General features: G+C 43.8%; 1 protein-coding gene across 2 annotated transcripts in view; it reads left to right on the top strand.

The window, feature by feature from the left end:
* RASSF3 (Ras association domain family member 3) overlaps positions 1–19,561 on the top strand; it is a 77,867-nt gene that overhangs the window by 20,890 nt on the left and 37,416 nt on the right. Inside the window, exon 1 of one of the 2 annotated variants that reach the window (XM_075080909.1) lies at positions 3,466–3,773. The exons of the other annotated variant lie outside the window; for it this stretch is intronic. Within the exon in view, the coding sequence (XP_074937010.1) occupies positions 3,645–3,773 (129 nt within the window). The 5' untranslated portion in view covers positions 3,466–3,644. Of the gene's footprint in view, positions 1–3,465; positions 3,774–19,561 lie in introns of those variants that run through there. 2 annotated transcript variants of the gene reach the window in all.

Raw genomic sequence — 19,561 nt, 5'->3', positions numbered from 1 at the left:
TCCACTTTTCTAGAAGCTATGCCTGATGTTTCATTTCTCTGAACTGACTCTCCAAAACCACAAAGTGATTTAAAGCTGAATTTTATCCTTGAACGTAACAGTGATTTTAAATATTGTTTTTCCCCCTACACAACAAAAAGCTATATATGACACAGGTTATCTTTGCCTGTGATTGCTCTTTATTAATATTTTATTCATGAGCCTCTCGCTTTGGAACACAGAGTGCCCATTACTATTTTTGGTTGTGTTACTTGAATCACCACTTTTAACTGGCTTGAATGGGCTATAGTTTAAAAATATTCTGAAATTCTACCTGTGTCAGCAAGCTTTAATAAAAAACCAAAAAAGTTTCTTCTCCTTTTCTTCACGGGTGCATTTATAGCACTACTTGCTACTTGAACTTTGTTCATTTAAGAAGAAAGCATCTCCTCCTTCGTGCTGGTTGCCTGTGTGATCCCATGAGCGCTGATTGCCAGCTTTATTTCTCACTGGGTTGAATTATTTCTTGGAAGGACTGACTGAGAGCCTCACAGTGCTTGTTGATGTTTTAAGTCTCTCCTATGCCACATTCCCTGGCTTTTAACTTCATCATTTTAACCTAATGCTTCAATAATTCTACTTAAGAACAAGTATGCTTTCAGAAAGCTTATGACTAACTTTATCTTGAGACATGGCTGTCTTTGTTTTCATTATGCAGTGTTATTTTTTTGTTGTTGACTATTTAAGAGGCCTGTCAGAGTGAACAAAAAATAAGGCAAGGCTGGTACTGTAGAGGTTTCAATGCAGCACCTAACAAAGAACCTTGGATGAATCTTAGCTAGGTAAGATCAAGAAGTCAATTTGAGAAGGTAGAATAGTAGTTGTCTGGGGACAGAGATGTTAGAAATCTAAATGGAGTGTAGCCTGGTAACAGTGAAATCCACAGGGGTACCAATTAATCTTTAAGTATCAGCCTTGCAAAATACTTGATAGGATTTGGATAAGTTAATTGCAAGCACCAAGCAAATCAAAATTGAAAGACATCACATCTGTTTGTACTTTCAGGTGAATTGTTTGATTCAGTGTCATGTCTGAAAAAAATTAAAGTAAAAAATAACTGTCAAATTAAAAATTAAAAATCAAAGAAAAAAATCTCTGCCAAAATCAGTAGGCTTAAACACAGCTGTCATTGAGGAGTGAACTCATATTGGAAGATATATCACAGACAACTTAGACGTATTTTCTCCATCATTCTTTGTTGAAGCAGGAGGAATGATACTGTAAATCTTTTGGTGTTATCAATATAAATCATGCTTGACAGACAAGGTGAACGCCATGCCTTGCTGCCAGAGAAGATACAGACTCGAGCCCAGGACTTGTAACTGATCTTGGACAGATGGATTCAAGCTCATTTGCAGCAGTTTATTACCTAAATGATCCTCTTTGCCAGCTCCATAGTCCACCCAGGCACTATCACGTTTGAGGCTGCAGCCAAGCAAACAAGCTATGTACACAGTGCTTTTTGCTGCTGGGGTGTCCATCAAGTGTGCCAGGGGGATATATTTAAAAACACCTTTGTAGTTTGAAAATGCAAATCCCTTTTTGTAGCACACCCGAGTTGTTTAAAAACCTTCATCTTAGTCATGATCGTCATCAGGGGCGTTATAGCCAAAAGCTTTGTAAACTGAGGTTGCTGGGTCTTGGGCAGGTTCAGAGGCAAGCCCAGCAGATTGCTGGTGGGGCTTCCTTTTGACATGGGACTGGTCTTGGCAAGCCAGGTAACATGAAGCTCATTTGTCTAAAGCAAGCATTTTAATACGTTTTAGTCCCATTCAAGTAACTTGGCATTCAACCTAAAGCTACCTTGAATACCATGGGGCTTCACAGTGCCAACAAGTAGGCTCGACACATTCGCATCTACTCAATTATTTGCTTTTAAAAGCTATGCAACCTTCTAATCTGCTAGATGCCAGAACTTTCATACAAAAATCTGGGAGAATCAGAGTTGATGGGAAAGTAAGGATTTAACACCTTCCAAACTGATTAATAGGGTTTAGTTCTCAGTGTGAGTTGTTTTGCAGGTGTTGAGGTGACTTTATCAATATGTATGACATACTGGGGTGTGGGAAGAGCACCTAACCCGCAGAAACAGACCCAGTCCCCACTTGGGTGGGGGGGTAGGAACAGCCACACATAGCAGATGAGGAGTTTGTGAAGGGACAGCAAGGTGGGGATGGGGAAGAGGGAAAGGAGACGTCAGCTGATGGCATCCCAGGTACATCTGTGGCCAAGTACTGAGACCACAGGAACTGGTGTATTGGCTTAGACCATGGCTTGGTAAACAGGCAGCCTCAAATCTGTTCAGTCCAAGGCTGTGCTGTTGCTGAAAGGTGTCGCCTGCCCTCCTTCCTGATCCCCACAGCCTCGTCTCCCGCGGTTTGCGCCAGCAGCAAGCAGCTGATGTGACTCACTTCCCTCTGCCATGGTACAGGGGGTGGGGGGGACAGCAGGAACACTGGGCTGAGACTGTGCAGGAAAGGCAAGTCTGCTTTTTTGGGCAGCTGCGTAGCTTTAGGAAGCCATACCTTAAACCCAGTATCCTGCCCATGACAGTGACCAGCCCTAAATAAATTAAGAGAAGACATGAGAAACTATGAAGCAGGTAATTACGGAGTAACTTGGCCTTCAGGCATTGTCTGTCATTTCCTCCATTAATGACAAGTTTGATGTACGCCCTGCATCTTATCAGAACTTTTGTGCTTTTAAATATGTTTCTTAGTTGCAGCCCTGGATGTTCTTGCTATCTATACACATATCTAATCTCTGCTGAGTCTTCACAAGCCTCACTTTGCTCCTCCTTACATCCTGGGGCCATGAATTCCATTGACTTAATAGTCTGCCGGGTTGATGACGAGAGGCCGGGGCCAGCCACCCACAGCAGCTGCGGGAATTCAGGGTTGTTATTGCTCAGTGGGATTGGGTCTGCTACCAGTTGCAAAGCTTAAATTCAAAGATTAGTGGAAGAGTGAAGCAGGAGAGGCTTGCAATTATTTTGCTATTGGTTATTCTTTAATAACTTTGTTCTTACAGGCACATAGGAGAGTCAAATCAGGTAATTATCAGGGAAAAGTTTGGGAACCTCTTTCTTTAGCAAGGCCCAACTTAAAATCTTAAAACTTCCAACTCCCTCGCTGCTTGTAATTCAGGAGGGGGGTGCTGAGGTGCCAGCACAGAGGGCAGGAGGGGGGTCAGGAACCCCAGCCCACGCCCCTGCTTTGATCTCCCACCCCCCGCTCGCGGCCGTCGGGCCCCGGCACCCGCCTGCTGAGCTCACCGTGCCGGCGGGACCCCCCCCACCTCATACCGGGCCGGGGTTTCGGGGCCAGGGGGTGAGAAGCAGCCCCCCGCCCTTCACCTGCCGCCCGGGGCGGGCCTCCCGGGGGGGGGGCGGGAGGCGGGGGGCGGGCGGGGCTCCGAGCGGCGCTGCCCGCGGAAACTTGGGCGGCAGGAAGGGAGCGGAGCCGGCAGAGCAGCGGCTCCTCCTCCTCCTGCGCCCCGGGCCCGGCGGCGCTGGGAGAGGAGCGGCAGCGGCGGGGCCCCATGCGGCGGCCGGGACGGCGCTCTCCGCCGCCCGGCCCCAGCACCACCACCACCAGCCGCCGCCGATGACCTGGACCAGCAGCATGAGCAGCGGGTACAGCAGCCTGGAGGAGGAAGAGTCCGAGGAGTTCTTCTTCACCGCCCGCACCTCCTTCTTCAGGAGGCCGCCGGGCAAGACCCGCACCGCCCCGCAAGTAAGTGCCGCTCGCCGGGCTGAGGGGCTGCCGGGCCGGGCCGCCTCCTTCCCTCCCTCCCTCCCTCCATCCCTCCGTCCTTGGCCTCCACGTGTCCGCCGCTCCCTCCCCCACGGGGAAAGGAGCCGCCCGGGACGGAGCGGGGGGGAGGCGGCGGCGGCGGGGAAGGGCTTCGCTCACCCCGGGGCTCCGAGCCCTGCTCGGGCCGAGGGTCGGTGCGAGGAGAGCGGTGCCGGCTCCCGGAGCCCGCCGGGCTGCCCCGCTCGGAAGGCGGCCCGAGGGAGCCGGGCTGCAAGTGTGACCCGGCGGAGCCCGGCGGGCTGGGGATGTGATGGCAGAAATCACATGTTTCTGCGGTGAGTAACTGTGCTGTCAGCCCTGCTGGCGGCGCTCGGCTGGGGCACGCCAGGGTCTGCCGCTCCGCTCCTCTCCGAGCTCGTTTCGAGGTGAATGACAGCCTCTTCAGCTGTTTTGTTGGCAGAGGAAGGCCCTTAGAAGTTTTTAAGTGTCTTGGTTTAAGCATTCAAGCTTAGGAAATCAACTGCAAGTGGGCTTTGAAGTGAAGAACTGATTAGAACCAAAGCAAAAACCCCAAACCAACCCCTTTTGTGGTTAGCGTTGAAACTTCAGTGGAGGACCTCGGGGGCTGCAGGGAGAGCGAGAAGCGTTGGTGTGTTGAGGAAGCCTTGCCATAACAAAACCAGCCCCTCTCTCCTAGGAGCAAAACTCCCGTCAGGGATACAAAATGGAACAGTCCCTGTCCGATCCAGAGCAGTCGTTAAGCCATATAGGGTAAATGCCACGTTTCTTTAGCTAAGCAGTCCAGCCCCCTCTCATTTTTCTCTTCCCAAAGTGCAGGATTTCTTTCTAGAGGTGGTTTGTATCTTTGGAAACTATAAACTAGCGAGCCTGTTCTGTTTATGCTAGCTCTTCTTCCCCTGCTCCCACCATTGGCTGCGACTTCTCTCTGTTTCTTTGTACAAACTCTTGGTGGTTTTTCCCCACTGCGCTTTGGTTTCGATATTGCTGCTGCTACGGAGACCTAGTTATAAACTTGCTTGTCAAAGCCTGGAGACCTCAGGTGCCTTCTGGTCCACCCAGGGGGCTTGTCAAGACCCACCGTTCGTTGCCCACAGCTGTTCTCTAGGCGATGTTTTGGTGCAGAAAGCCAACCCTTGTTTCTGTCTCTCCGAGGTTCTCCATCTGTTGTGCCCTGTTTGTGATTTGCTTAAAACTTAAGCCCTCTAACTGCCCCTCAGGAAACTCCTGCTCCCGTTCGAGGAAGTGCACAGAGCTTTCTCGAGCTTTAGCTTCCTTTGCAAGGTTTGGCAGGGAGCCTGGGCGCACCCTCTCCCTGCACCTGAGCTCGGGCATCTTGTGCAAATAGGCTGGGACCAGCTTTTTATCAGGTCGTGGCTGCTTCCCCAGGGTGCTTCTCACTGCACCCGTCCTCATGGGTTGTCTTTTTCTCATCCATCTTGAGTTTCAGCCTCCCACTAACTTGAGACAGACTGTGGGAGTTGGCAAGTCGTGCTGAGTGTCCTTGAATTTCATCTGCTAACCTATTTGGCCGGTGGTGGCTGCCACCTGGCCGTTACAGAGGACGAGGAGGATGATGACCATGGCACGACAGTACTGTGTTAACAGATACCACCTAGCTGCGGTCAGGCTGTGTGTAGCTGCTGTGTCATGAGAGGTCAGAAGGCCCAGGTCTTGATTCAGATCCTAAAAACATGTGTGTGTCTTTATAATGGTGTTGCAGGAGTTGTCTTACTAAATACTAGTTGTATAAGTAGTAAATTGTGCAAACACGTAAATAGCTGTGTGTGAGGTTGACGTTTCCAAGTAAGGGGGGATGGCAAAAAAAACCCTAAGATTTGATGTTGTGCTCTAGTAATGTTTCCCAAAAGAATAGTGCAGTGAGGTGCTGCAGGGTATGTGCTTAAGTATTGAGTAGCCTGGAACAAATTCATCTGTATTGCTGACTCTGCAGTGTTAGAAACGCTCAGCTAAATGTTTCTAGTCATGAAGTTATTACCAGTTGCTCTGAGCTGCTGAGTTATAAAGAAAAAAAGAATCCCCAAACAATGCTGAATGTAGATTTCGACAGTCATGTGGCCAGTAAGAGTGAGTTTTCCCTTCCAGCAATAACAATCATAATAAGCCTCTTTGTACGGATGAGGATGTTACTTTTGGTTTGTGTTTGAGGTTTAGTCAAAAAATGCATACTATGTCCCCTTGAGCGAAGAGAGAAGAGGGGAGCTGTTAGTTATTGTTTCTGTGTCTTTCTCAACTGTCCAGATATTAAGTTTTGCAGTGTGGGTTCTCTTTTCTTTCTTTTAGAAGGCTTTTAAGTGCTAGCAATTACTTCTATCCCTCTGTCTTGGCTCCTTCTGCCCCCTTTCTCACAGGGAAGAAATTGGTTAGAGATTTTGGCTCGCAGTTGTGCCTGCAGAAAAACTCAGTAGTAGTAGTAGTATTTGGACTTGTTAGGTATGGATTTCGAAAAAAAAAAAGAAAAAAGAAAATTAAGTAGGTGGGCAAATTTTTATCTTCCATTTAATGGGGCAGGGATTGGCTTACTTATGTACCTCAGTTCTTGCAGCTAAGACATGATTAATGGATTGATACCAATTCTGGTGTAAAAGTGTTGTGATAGTACCTTTGGGCCTTGCCTAAGATGCTTAATATTCTGTTGATTGGTTCAAGATTTGTCTGTTCCTCTCTGTCTACCACTTTGTTGTGGTTTAACCCCAGCTGGCAAGTAAGCCCTACCCAGCAGCTCGTCCACTCCCCCCTGGTGGGATGGGGGAGAGAATCAGAAGAGTAAAAGTGAGAAAACTTGTGGCTTGAGATAAAGACAGGTTAATAGGTAAAGCGAAGGCCGTGCACACAAGCAAAGCAAAACAAAGAATCAATTCACCACTTCTCATCGGCTGGCAGGTGTTCAGCTATCTCCAGGAAAGCTGGGCTCCATCACGCGTGATGGTTACTTGGAAGGACAAACAATGGTGTGGAATATCCCTTTGATCAGTTGGGGTCAGCTGTCCCAGCTGTGTCCCCTCCCGGCTTCTTGTGCACCCCCAGCCCACTCGCTGGTGGGGTAGTGTGAGAGGCAGAAAAGGCCTTGACTCTGTGTAAGCACTGCTCAGCAGTAACTAAAACACCTCTGTGTTATCAACTCTGTTTTCAGCACGCATCCAAAATGTAGCCCCATACTAGCTACTATGAAGAAAATTAACTCTATCCCAGTCAAAACCAGCACACACTTCTAAAAAATTGAAGCATAAAACCCATTACAGCGTATGACAGGCAGTGTGGTGTTTTGAGGCCAAGCAGTGGCCCCAGAGTGATTTCTTAAGCAAGAAATAATTTAAACTGAGGGCAATGTGCATAAAATGGAGGTTGCTTTATGCTGTGTTGCTGCTTATGAAGGTTCAGCTTTATTTAAGGTTTTTCATCTTCTGTGGCTGTTGCACAATTCAACTGTCAGAGGCTAGATTAAGCTCAGTGTGGCCTTGTTTCATGTTTGCAATGATTCAGTAAATGAGAAAGGAGGAACTGTAAATATTTTTGTCCTGCCAGTGTGACTACTCATGTGAGGTAAAGTTATCCTTGCTTTTGCAAGATCAGACCCGTGCTTCTGTATGATCAAGCCTTTGGAAATTGTCCATTCCCCCTAGAGAAAATGCCAGAAGAAGATGTTTTGCAAACTTTTGAAAGCTGACCCCTCTGTCTCCCTCTTTCCTCCCGCCCATCCCCATCCTTTCAGGAAAAGTGAAAACAGTCATGCCTGCTCCTGCAAGCCCTACCATATGTTGGAGGGATGCGCATCTTCCTGCATATGTTTTCTACACATCCCTTCCCTGTGCCAGTCCCCTGCATTCTCCGACTTCAAATGGTGTTGATGTAAATCCTCGCAATACTTCTCCTTTCTCAGGTGGCTTGATGGATGGCAGCTTTCCAGGTGCTGTGGTTGGTGCATGGGTTAGTTCCCAGCCTTGCTAAGCTCCTGCCTTCCGTGAGGATCTCTGCAAACACCTGGGGACATCCCAGTGATTGGTTTTGCCTGCTCTGCATTTCAGTATCCCCTGTCCCTGTAATGGTTAGAGAGGAGTACCTCATGTTTCTGTAACTGTCCTTACACATGAGGGGTCTGTGAGAGAGGCCACTGCTGTGCTTTGGGAAACAGTGCTTCAGAAGCTGGCAGTGCTGTGAAGATCATGGATCCCAGCTGTTACAAGAGGGCAAATCCTGCAGCTTGTATTCAGCATCTGATTGTGAATAGTTTGCACACAAGATGTGAGAGCTCTGCTTCAAGCCTAGTGTAAAATAGCTTGGAGATAAGAAGGTTGGCACTTGGATGCTGCTCCTCTCTTTAAAGGAAAAAGCAACTGTGTGTTTATCCTGTTTTTCACTGTTTCATATAGGTCTGTAAAGGTGCCTGCAAGAAAAATGCAACTGCTTCTGTTGGCAGTTTCCAGAAATGCATGCTGTTCCACACCTGAGAACGTGCTCCTTGACTTGCTCTCAACACCAGTCCTTCCCCATCCCAAGTCTGAGCTCTCCCTCTCTCTTCCCCCTTGCTGGTCTCAGTCTTTACGGCTTCCAGACCCGCTGTCTTAGTTCCTTCCCCCGCACCCGGTGCCCCCTGCCATGATGTTGTTTTTGTGGCTGTCTTTTCTGTACGTCAGTGGAATTTGCAGGTGTGGTAATGGGGGTGGGAGAGGAAATTCATTAAAAAAAGCTGGAAATTGAAAGGGGATATAAAAGAGCAGCGGATATATGAAGGGGAGAGGCAAAAGTCAAAGGGTGAAAGTCCCTAAAACTAGTCCTGACAGGGTAACCAGACATCTCTCATTCCACTGTCAGAAGAGGAGGTTTGCAGGGAAAGGTGTAGCAATTTCTTTTTTAATGGGTGAGCTGGTACAAGTGTGAAAAAGTAGACAAACTTCTGGGTGCAGAAGCCCTTTTTTAGGTCTGTTCCATGTGAATTTGCAGAGCCTTGAGGCATTTCATTGAGAGGAAGAGAGACAAAAAAGGTGTCTTATTTGGGAACAAAATTGTTTCTAGGGGTGAAATGCAATTTGTAACTGCTCGAGTCTAGCTAGGTTGGCTTTGTGTTACCAGTGTCTGTTATTAATGAGTTTCACGTTGTTTGGCCGTTACAACTCTTCCTGGGTTTCCTTTCAGTAACATTCCCCAGGGAAAATGGCTCTCCTGGCTACCAGAACAAATGAGGTTTCTAATTATAGGCTTGCTTTGGAGCCAAAAAGTTTAGGTTTGTTTGACGTGTAGTCATGAAACTTAGTTTAAATAAACCCCACCAAAACTAAAAATATCCAGTAGTGTTTCATTCTTCTCTTTTTTTTTTTGTTTAATCCATTTGGCAGTCAGTAAATATTATGGCATAAATATTGTCACAGCTAAAATACTTGAAAGTTAAGAGCTGAAGGAATGAGTGGGGTAGAGATTGTGTCTATTTTAAGCCCACGTCACTGTCAGAGGAAACTAGTGGTCCTTATTTTGTGTTTCTGTCTTGCTCTTCTCTTGGAGTGCTTGATGTGGCGTGTGTGCGTCAGTAGCTTGCAAGAGTGTGGTGGCCATTTTGGGGTGAACTCAGAGTTTCCTTCTGGTGTCTGACAGTCTCTGGAGGTGAGATGTGACTTACGCTCTGTGCAGAGGATACTGATTGTTCTACACTAGTTTATCATTGCAGTTGGTTCTTAGAATCATACATTTAAATTTTGGATACTTAAATATAGGAAATGGTAACTACTAACACACAGAAAATTAAACTAATTTAGGAGAGTTGGATTAATGTACTGTCCCAAGAAGAGTTCAAGTCACTAAAACATCTAATGAGTGCTATCAGGTTCAGCAATTTAAGTGTCATAAGTGCAGTAACAGTGGCAGGTAGTATTGAGATTAGGTGACTAACTCTTATCTTTCCACTTTCTTCTTTAGTCTACTGTATTAATACTATATTAGGTGCATCTCAGGCAGTTGCTCCTCTGCTGGTGCTCCAAAAGTTTATGCTAACAATGTGTTACTGCCGTTGTTATTGATATTTGTTTGAATGTCACCAGATAAACACTGGATTTTATTTTTTCTTTTTTTTTAATACTTTGATTCACCTGTCTGTGTTTTGGAGTACAGTAGCTAGGCAACATCAGGTGTACCTAGTATGTATGGATGTTTTGCAATCTTAAGTAATAATGTAATTGAGTTGGGATAATCCTGTGGCTTTATCTAAGTGCAAAGGCAAAAGGACAGAACTGCTGGAACTTTGGACTTGCATTGAAGTTGAAAGTACTGGGCATCTATAGCCTTTTGGTCCAAAATGTTTAGACTTCTAGACTTGGGTGTCTTCAGACTCATGAATAGATGTGCAGACACAAAGAATTTTGTTTAAACTGAGGACTCTGAACTCAAGAAAATGCTCTGCAGAGCAACTGACCTCAGGATCATCTGAGTACAGGAAGGAGATTAAAAAAAATTTAAACCAAAAAAAAAAAAAACCCCAACAACAGCTATTTAAGGAAGGAGAGAATTTGGTACCCTGTTTTCTTGATTTCGTGTTTCAGCTGTAGACCTGTGTGTAAGAACAATATCAGAGTAACTATTTTGGAAGAGGTTCTTGCTGGGTAATATTAAGCCACTGCGAGAGCAAAAATACAAAGAAAAACTGAAGTAAAAACAGATAACTGCAGATTGTCCCTTGTGTAAAAAGCCAGCGGCACCGGTGCTGGATTACGAGTTGCAAATAAACTGATTAAGAGAGGATTTTAGATGTATTAGATCTGTAATGCAGCATTTGCCTGTGACAGTACACTTGTGAGCCAAGCCAAGCAACGTAAGCGTCAGGAAGAGAGAAGTGAGAGTGACAAGTCTGTCGTTCGACTCTCCTCATGGACAGGCTGCAAAGGCCCCGGGGACTTCTGGAGGCTGAACACCGGGCTGGGCTGTTCAATATATACAGCACTTTCCTCCTGGGTAGAAATAATAGGGGGTTTGCTTATGTATTTATATGCATAATTTTTTAAAAATGTTTTTGTATATACACAGAGAAAGATTTGTACCTTTTGACACCAACGTCCAGGAAAGGTAGTAAACCTGAAGTCCCACAGACTTCAGGGCGTGCCCCGGTGAGACTGAAGCTAGCACAGGGTGCTGTCATCCCCTCCAGTTTCAGTGCAGTGCCTACCTGACTATGGTATTGTCAGGCTTTGGTATGAGTTGAGACGCCTGTAACGAAGCCCACACGTTTTTGTAGACAGGTATGAATTGAATTCGGCTGAGTAATTGCTGCCTTCATTTCAGCTTTTTGGCGTACTTGCTCTTTTGCGAGGTCGATGAAATACTGCAGATGGTTTTGAGGAGAGTGCTTCCTATGCAGACATGTATTTGGCTATGCTAAGTAGCCACATGTGATTTATGTAGCAATTAAGATCGTTTTGTAGTTACTCAACTGTGTGTGTGCTGGAGAAGAATTCGTGTTCCCGTATACACAGGAATCTACGCTGTACTGAAAATAATAGTAAAAGCAGCGGTGGCTCATCTGCCTCACAGGAAGCATCAGGCGTTAGTGTTGGGTATGTAGGAGTTCTTGGTGTGCTAGCTGTCAGCTTCTCAGTCTCGCTCTTTACCCACTAAGTAATTGTGGAAAATGCTGTTTGCAAGTGTGTTTCTTTTAGAAGTTATATACAATAATACGGTAGGGGTAAATTACAAAGGCAGTTGTCTGTAATCTTTTGTAGTTATCCGTAATTAGGACCGCTTGTCTTGTGCTCTGTCTTCTAATTGATCCGAGGTGTGATCAGGAGCATGGAGGTGCAGTCTAACAATGCTGTACTCTTCCTCATCGTGCACAGTCCTCGTAGCTTGTGTTTGCAGTACCCAGTCAATATGGTATCTCTGAAGCCTGATCAGTAATAAAAATAGAAGAACAAGTTCTGCTCTGACTGAAGAGGATAGTTTGCTAAATTAAGTGCTTTAATCTTATTTCCATTGAAGCAGAGCATCCCATGATTTGGCTTGTCCCTCCTGAAGAAAAGTTTGGGGTAGATCATATTTGTTAATACTGCAAAAGTAGCTTAACGCATTTATTGATGGCTAATAACCTCTGCTGTGGAGGACTTAAGTCTCAGTCACTTCTTCTGCATAGTTGTGCCTAGGATCTAGCTAGCCTGTAAACTTGGAAGACTTTAGTGCAGGTGATCTTTTTAGAGCATTACTTTTCTTTTACTGGGTTGCTCTCTTCTGAATAATTCTGCTCCTCAGGAGCAAAACTTGCTCATCTTGCTGTTCAGTCCACCAGTGGCTTGATTGAGTGTGTTCACTTATAGATACATAAGCTAAGATTATGGAAGTCTTTTTGTTCAGAGCTACTAATTTCATTGCAAAATATCTTCATGGTCCATCTGAAAGCATCTGGTAAAGCTGTATAAACCCTAGCAACTGCACTAGGAATTTCAGCATGACCTGTAGTGCTTATGTGTACAGAAACTGGCATATTCCTTGGCACTGCTTAAAGGATTAAAAATACAGTGTTGCATAATGGGAGAATTGACCTGCGTTGTTTGTCCTAATGTCTGAAATGAGTAAGTTCAAGGTTCAATGCTGTGGTGAGATCAGCATAAGAGTCAGTGCAATCTTTTCACAATAGATATAATTGGAACTAATATAATTTGTTGTTATCCTGTTATCGATGTGTGCAAAGGTTATGTAGTGTAGGCATAGACAGGCATCTTGTGTTACCCTTTACGACATGAAAGGTAAAAAAAAAATATATTTGCAGCTCTGGTTAGCTTACTAGTATTGGAAAAGCTGACATGTGGCAAGTGACGTAGGCTGTGCCTAAAGTGCACAGCAGGTAGGTGCTGTAGCCCGCTGCAGGAGCTGATCCCCCTACTGTCCAGACTGGTGACTTAGACTGGTCAGCCCCTCTTTATTTTTTGTGTTACTGTGCATGTGTGTGTAACTTTGGAAAGTGGTGGGGAGAGAGGGTTTCTGCAGAAGCATTTCTGGATCTGTTAGGCTAGACTGTTTAACCTAAGCGTTGAAGGCTGAGGAACAGAAATATGAGCAGGAGAAAAGTTCATTTTAATCCTGTTAAATATGCAGGATCCCCATTTCCAGCAGCAGAACTATCTGTGATCCAAAAAATAGACTGACGTGATGGCTCTTGTTTGACGATACAGTACAGGGGTAAATGGCTCAATGGGTGGTGCCCCTGAAAAAACTGCTGAAATCCTTAATTCTCCATGAGGTGTGGACCTGGCAGCTGAAGGTTTGAAGTAGGTGTTGCTTTCATATTTGATAGGTAAGGAATGGAGGAGGAGGAGAAGGAAGGAATCTTTGCACAGGAGACTTGGTCCGTCTGTTTCAGGATGTTAAATAGGACACTTCCCTGCTGCTGAGCAAATTGGATCAAATTATCCTGGCTGCGTATGAGGCATGGTAAAGGTCTCATTTGAGATGGGGAATTGATTTGTGACTTGGTTGTCTTTCAGGAGCTCTGACTGAAAGAAGGAAGAAAAAGTATTCTATCTGTCCTGCTGTAAGCCTAGGCTGAAGAATGGCTTGTTCCTATTTCTGCACCAGGGAGCAATATCTTGTGTCCTATACAAAAATGGATGGTTTAATCAAAAGTTTGTACTTGGATCAGTTGCTACATCGGGTGCTCGTATACAAATGCTGGCACTGGAAGAATACCGGACACGGAGTTGGGGAACACCACTTGTGCAGACAACCTGATGCAAGCAGTAACCAGACTCCCATGTAATCTGCACAAGAGAAGTCCACTTTATGAAGGGGAACTTGATCTTTCATTAAAGAAATCTTCCTCTGGTCACGATATTCCCAGTTTTCATGGAGCCTAACTTAGCACAGCATGACTTCTCTTGTGCAGTCTCTACATAAACTGTAGTCTTGTAACACTAAAATCTTGTTTTCTGTTTTTAGAAGTGTTTATAAATCTGTGAGCTAATTTTGATGTAAAATTTAAAGGGGAATTTGCAGTTTTTCATGAGTTAGCTTGTCAAGTTAAAATAAACCAAATCCTGGGAGTATTTAACTTGATATTCAGGGGCCCTTCAGTTGTTGAATTAAGGGAACAGCTTTTTCCCTTTCAAAGAATATACAAGGTGGACTGATGACTAATGAAAGGAGTCTTAATCAACTCCTCCTGTAATGAAAACCATTTAGCTGCTCTTAGAGAGCCCAGTAAGTGGATCTTAGAATCTAAGTGGATGGATCACGGTAGCTAGATAAGCTATTCTCATGGAGTGGGACCATTGTAGAAAAAGATGGTCCAGTCTTTGAACTCTATTTGCTAATATCATTTAGTTATTTCCCTGGGGAAGTGACTATTAAAATATCATTGAATTGCTTGAGTTAACTTTTAATTCTTTGTAGTGCTAAGAGACTAGTACATGTACCTATGGCTGTCTGAGGAGACATCCAGTGCTTCTGGACATCAGTCAGATAAACCTCTGAAATGGATCAATGCATTATTTTCAACTGCATTTTCCTATTCTCATTGTATCTAAAGCTGAATTAATTTATGTAAAGAGTGGACTTTTACAAGTTTGTTTCTTTGGGCTCCATGACACACGGGATGTAGGGAATTATTCCTGTATAGAATGATTCCCTCCCCACCCCCCCCTTCTTCTTCAAGGTCCTGGCCAAGTGAGAACCTGTCTTATTCTTCAGGTACAAATTATTTTTCCCTTCTCCTTCTAGAGACTGGCTTGCACTGACTGCTGTAGTTCATAACATAACTGCTGACAAATCTAAATACCTTCTGTCAACATTCTCTGCATCAGCTGCAAAGCATTGCTTTGGGTTCTGATTTGGCCTTCAGGGGAACAAGTTTGTTTTCATAGAATTTGAAGAACGGTATTAGTGTTCAGCTGACCATGTGATCCACTTCTCTAAACTTTTGGTCCCTTGCTTGCATAGGATGTATTTTTACTGCTTTTTAAAAAGTCTAATGTTGGCAAAATGAAATGCAACTTACCTAAACCCACCACTTTTTAATTGAAGTATACTAAAGAAAATATTTTATTCAAGATTTTAAATTCTGTGCTGTAAGTTGCAACTCTTCTTGAAAAAATACTCACACTGTGTTATCGAAGAGTAGAAGAATTGGGAGAATGCCCTTATTGCTAGCTCAAGCCTGTGTGCAAGGGGATTTCATGAGATGGAGTTGGCTGTGGGATTTCCGGCTTTTGTCAGCCTGGTCTGAATTATTGATCTTCTGTAAAATGAAGCAGACACTCATGTGCTTAGTACAGTGAGATTTTTGTATTCTGGATTAGGCTGGGTGCCAATTAGCCAGCACCCAGTGTAGACAGTTCCTACATCTTGGACATGATCACAGCATACATAACATTATCGCAAATAAATGTCAAGTATTTAGGCAAGGAGGAGAACCAGTGATGATGCTTAAGTCAATAGATGTCAAATACAAACTGGCTCTGTTGCCAGTGGGGCGTGTTCTATCAGAATTTCCTCTTTGGTTTATTAAACCATAGGGTGTTTGTGGTTGCCTTGATGTCATGATAGCAGGTTTGTTATAGAATACAGGGGAAATAATTCCTGGTATACGCCTTTCTCGTTCTGAATAAGAATGGAACTCTGTCTGTAAAACAGTGACACTACAGAAGTGCCCAGCTGTCAGAAAATCAAGTAAGTTGGCTTGAAATATGGCAGGTGGTGTAATGCAAATTGGTTTGACTTCTTTGATCAACAGATCACAGTGAAGTTCCTGGGAGGTTAATCCTGCATTTTTGTCACCAAAAAAAAGACCTTGTGCTCACCTGTGCCTGAGATGAATGTGTGAAGTGTGTTTGTAGTCAGTGAAGTTATTGGCAGTACCCTCTTGTTTTGGCTCACTCCTGTTGGGTGTCCTTGGTTCTCCAGTTGCTATTACTAGGAAAGAATTAATTTTCTTCTCTTAATGTGCTGCCCTGGAAGGGGTCGTCCCACTTGCAGGGGTTTCCGGGGCTCTTCTCAGGAAGACCTTTGCCATGATGATCGTAGGAAGACTTGTGGCATTTCAGATATCCAAACTGTTGTTCATTGCTTCTGCTATGACTGGGAGGTGGTATGTTGTGCCTTAGTATGAATGTTAAAGGATTTAAATAAGTGGCAGATTATTCCAACAGAATAGAAGTTACAAAACACTTTTAGTATCTTTCTAAATGTCTTCTGCTTACAGCATGCATTTGCTCACTCATGGGCAAAAATTATTAAAGTTGTCACAGGTGGTTTTGTTTTATGGATAGAGTTGATGGGTTTGTCTAAGTTGACAGCTGCTTTTGATTCAGTTACATGTTCACATGATGTGAAGCTTATCTCAAGATGGGGGACAGGATTGTTTATACTGTGCTAAAAGTATATGTGAAGTGAAACATCAAAGCAGTTTCTAATGCTCTGAACTTTAAAAATCACAGCTGATTTAATTAAAAAAATAATTAAAAGGCAAATCTTTCCCCACCCCTAAATACAGACCCCAAATATTCTTCAAAGCATATTTGATATTAAAAATTTGCCAATTTCCTCCCTGAGGTGTTTTTGAAGTTACCACTGGAATATGAAGATGTAGCTTTGAGTTGTGACGATAATAGACCATTGTGAAGTAGGTGTTCACCTCATAAGACAATAAAATGACATGTTTTGTGATAATAACCTGGTATTTGCAAAAAAAAAAAAAAATCAAACTTAGTGACTTTTCCTGTAACAGGCAAAGTTGATGCCAGATTTCTTTAGTGATTTATAGCTCAAAACAGCTCCTGAAGCAGCTTGGTGAAGCACATAGTATGGATGCTAATATGCCACCCTTGCTTTCTTTTTTTCCTTTTTTCCTTCTTCCTCCCCCTGAATTCAAATCAAGGGTCTTGTATTAAAATGTGGCTGGTTTTAGCTAGCCCTTTGTGGCCAACACTGGGAAAATATTGTCATATGTAATACAGCTTTTACTGTACTACATAGCTGTGAAAACATAATGTGGAGAATTCAAGATAGGAGCTCCATGCTCTGTCTCTGGATTTAACCTCTTAGACAAGTAATAACCTGTATGTTTTTATCTTCAGAGATAGAGCTGGAAGATACAGGGGGGAAAAAAACCCACATCTTTTGGAAGGCATTTCACATTTGGTAGGGACTGTGACAGAAACAAAAGGCAGCAGAGGAGTATTTATTATAAGGATTATAGAAGCAGCATTGTTAGTACAGCATTGGCATTTCATTATCTTGTAGATATGAAGCATTACAGTGTGCTAAGTGCAATCATTAGAAATGTCCTGCCATTCCCTGGAGGTGGGAAGGAACTGCTTTCTTAGGGACTTCCAGAGACCCTTTCTCATTCTTCCCTGTCACCTCAGTATATGCTGCCAAATGAACCTTAATACTGCCATCCCAGAGAAATCCAAAATTTGACCTGTTTGCAGCAAAGGCAAGCGAAAAAGTTTGAAACATGGTGGGGATGCTGTACTGAAACTGTGAACTGGAACTGGATCCCATTTGCTTTTAGATGTGTACCAGGACATCCCAGGGCAGTGCTTGCTCTATTCCCTGTTTCTTCTTCTCTCAGTCTCTGTGCGGTTTCATGACCGCATGCTCACAAAGAACTCTTCTAACTCTGTTGTAAGTTGTTACCCACGTTAGTTATTGGACTGCTGATATGCACAGGTTATCTGTAAATAGGTACGTAGTGTTTTCTTTCAGGTGCATAACTTCTACACGCTCCACTTAAGTCAAAGCATAAGTATACGGAACATCTTAGTGAAAACATTGTAAACTAAACACGCTGGTTCACAGGATGTTAGTTATGTCAAAAGACAAGCCTGATGCAACTTGCAGTACTCTCTTTGTTTGGGCGTTTTGTAGAGGGTGCTGAGCACAGCCAGGTTTCCAGTCTCCTAGATTTATCCTATGAACCAAGAAGAACAGGCGATGTTTTGCAAGGTAGAACACATCATGGAGCAGTTCATCCTACCTCTGTTGGTCGTGCCCTGTAACATCTCAGTCACACACCTACAAGATGGATGCTGTGGGTCTAAGGCTGTTGTAAAGTGTGGCTGCCATTGCTTGAGCAGAGGGTGTGGTTCTACTGCAGCTTCAGTTTAACCTAATTAAGTTTTTTGCCAGATGCCTTCCTTGAACCAGATCTCTGTGGTTGCAAGAGGAGCAGTTCTGGTGCTGGAGCAGATGGAGGAATGTGCAGGTGGGGAGGCTGACAGGGAGGGTGGGACCTCAAGAAGCTCCATCTGGGCTTGGCTTACCTTGTGGTGCTGTGCTGAGGAAGAACCTCAGCAGATGGTGCAGTGAAGAGATGCCTTAGAGTGTTTGGACAGATTTCTTAACTGGATAGAGATGCTACAGGTAAGGAGAAGCTGGAAAAGTCTGGGGTTTTTGGTTTTGTGTGGTTTTGGTTTGTCTGGTTTTTTTCTTTCGCTTCTCTAATGAATAATGCTTCTGAAAGGAGATAATCGAGGAAAAAGCAGTAGAACTTGCTGAATGGAAAAAAGTTTGTGCTTTAGTGTCTGACAGAAAGTAGTGCAGCTAATAGGGTAGCAATGTAAGCCATGAATTTACTTGCAGGTTCCTGATTTTAACAATACATGCATTTGTGTATTTCTAGCTGTTCATATTTTCTGTGGCTTTAAAATCCTCCCTTAGTTGTTCCCTGTACAGGTTTTACAGGTCAGTTTAGCCATTTGGAGAACAAAGTTGAGGGCACTATTTTAAAAATACTGAAATGTATTTTAAATGTTATGCCACACCAAAAGGTAACTGTGCTCTTTTCTGTGCCTTGACTACAGTCTCAAGCAGTTATAAAAATTTCCCACTGCAAGTGTGAGCCTGTTAAAGGAAATAGAGTTTTAGTCCTTTGCTTGCTTTTTAAAATGGCAGGTAGCTTGCCAGTTTTGGGAGAAGGTTGGAAGGGGTTTGTTACTCTGCTTGACAAATGTATCATCAGTATCCATTTTCATGCCACTTCATAAAGTTTCACAGCCGAAACTATCTGCCTGTGAGAATTATTGCAGTAATCAACTTTGTGCCATGATTTTATTTATTATAATATATACATTATAGATATAGTATAATTATTACACATATTATTTATGATGGGCTTTATTGGTTATGGCATGACAGTTACCATTGTTTTCAGAAGTGTAAATATGGGCAGCTGTTTGGACACCACCACTGCTTGAGGGGAAGAAAGTGTCTTTTAGTGGGTGGAAGACTTAAGGTGAAAAAGAAGCTACAGCAAGAGAAGAGGCGGCTCCTCTTGGCAGTAGCTCTTGCTCTGCCATTGGACCACTGGAAGGAGGGAAGGCTGGCTGTGCATGCCTCCAGCCTTTCACTAGTCATGAAATGGGAACATTTGAGTGTCTTGACTCCTGGCTGTTTAATAATTTGCTCATTTCAGAGAGGGAGAGCATCGCCTGATAAGCTTCCAGACAAACTAGAAGTCAACATCATCTCTCTCTTCTCTCTTCTCTTTTCTTCTTTCTGTACTGCAAGATCAATGATAAAAAATAGGATGGGACTCAGATGAGTAAGGCACTAGTATACTCAGGATCATAGTAAATAGCAGGGCTGTGTACGCTATTAATGTAAGAGAAGTACCAAGTTAAAAAAAAAAAAAAAAACAACCCACATAAAATGATACCCCATTACTTGGCAGATTAGATCTAGTTTTTTTGCCTTGGTTGTTTTTATTGAATGAGACACAAGACGTTCCCTCCCTTCCTTGTTCTCTCAGATCTTTCTAT

This window comes from Phalacrocorax aristotelis, chromosome 1 (assembly GCF_949628215.1).
Source record: "Phalacrocorax aristotelis chromosome 1, bGulAri2.1, whole genome shotgun sequence".
In the NCBI taxonomy this organism is placed as follows: domain Eukaryota; kingdom Metazoa; phylum Chordata; class Aves; order Suliformes; family Phalacrocoracidae; genus Phalacrocorax; species Phalacrocorax aristotelis.
Note: the sequence above shows the minus strand (reverse complement) of the source record. Positions and strands in the feature narration are given on the sequence as shown.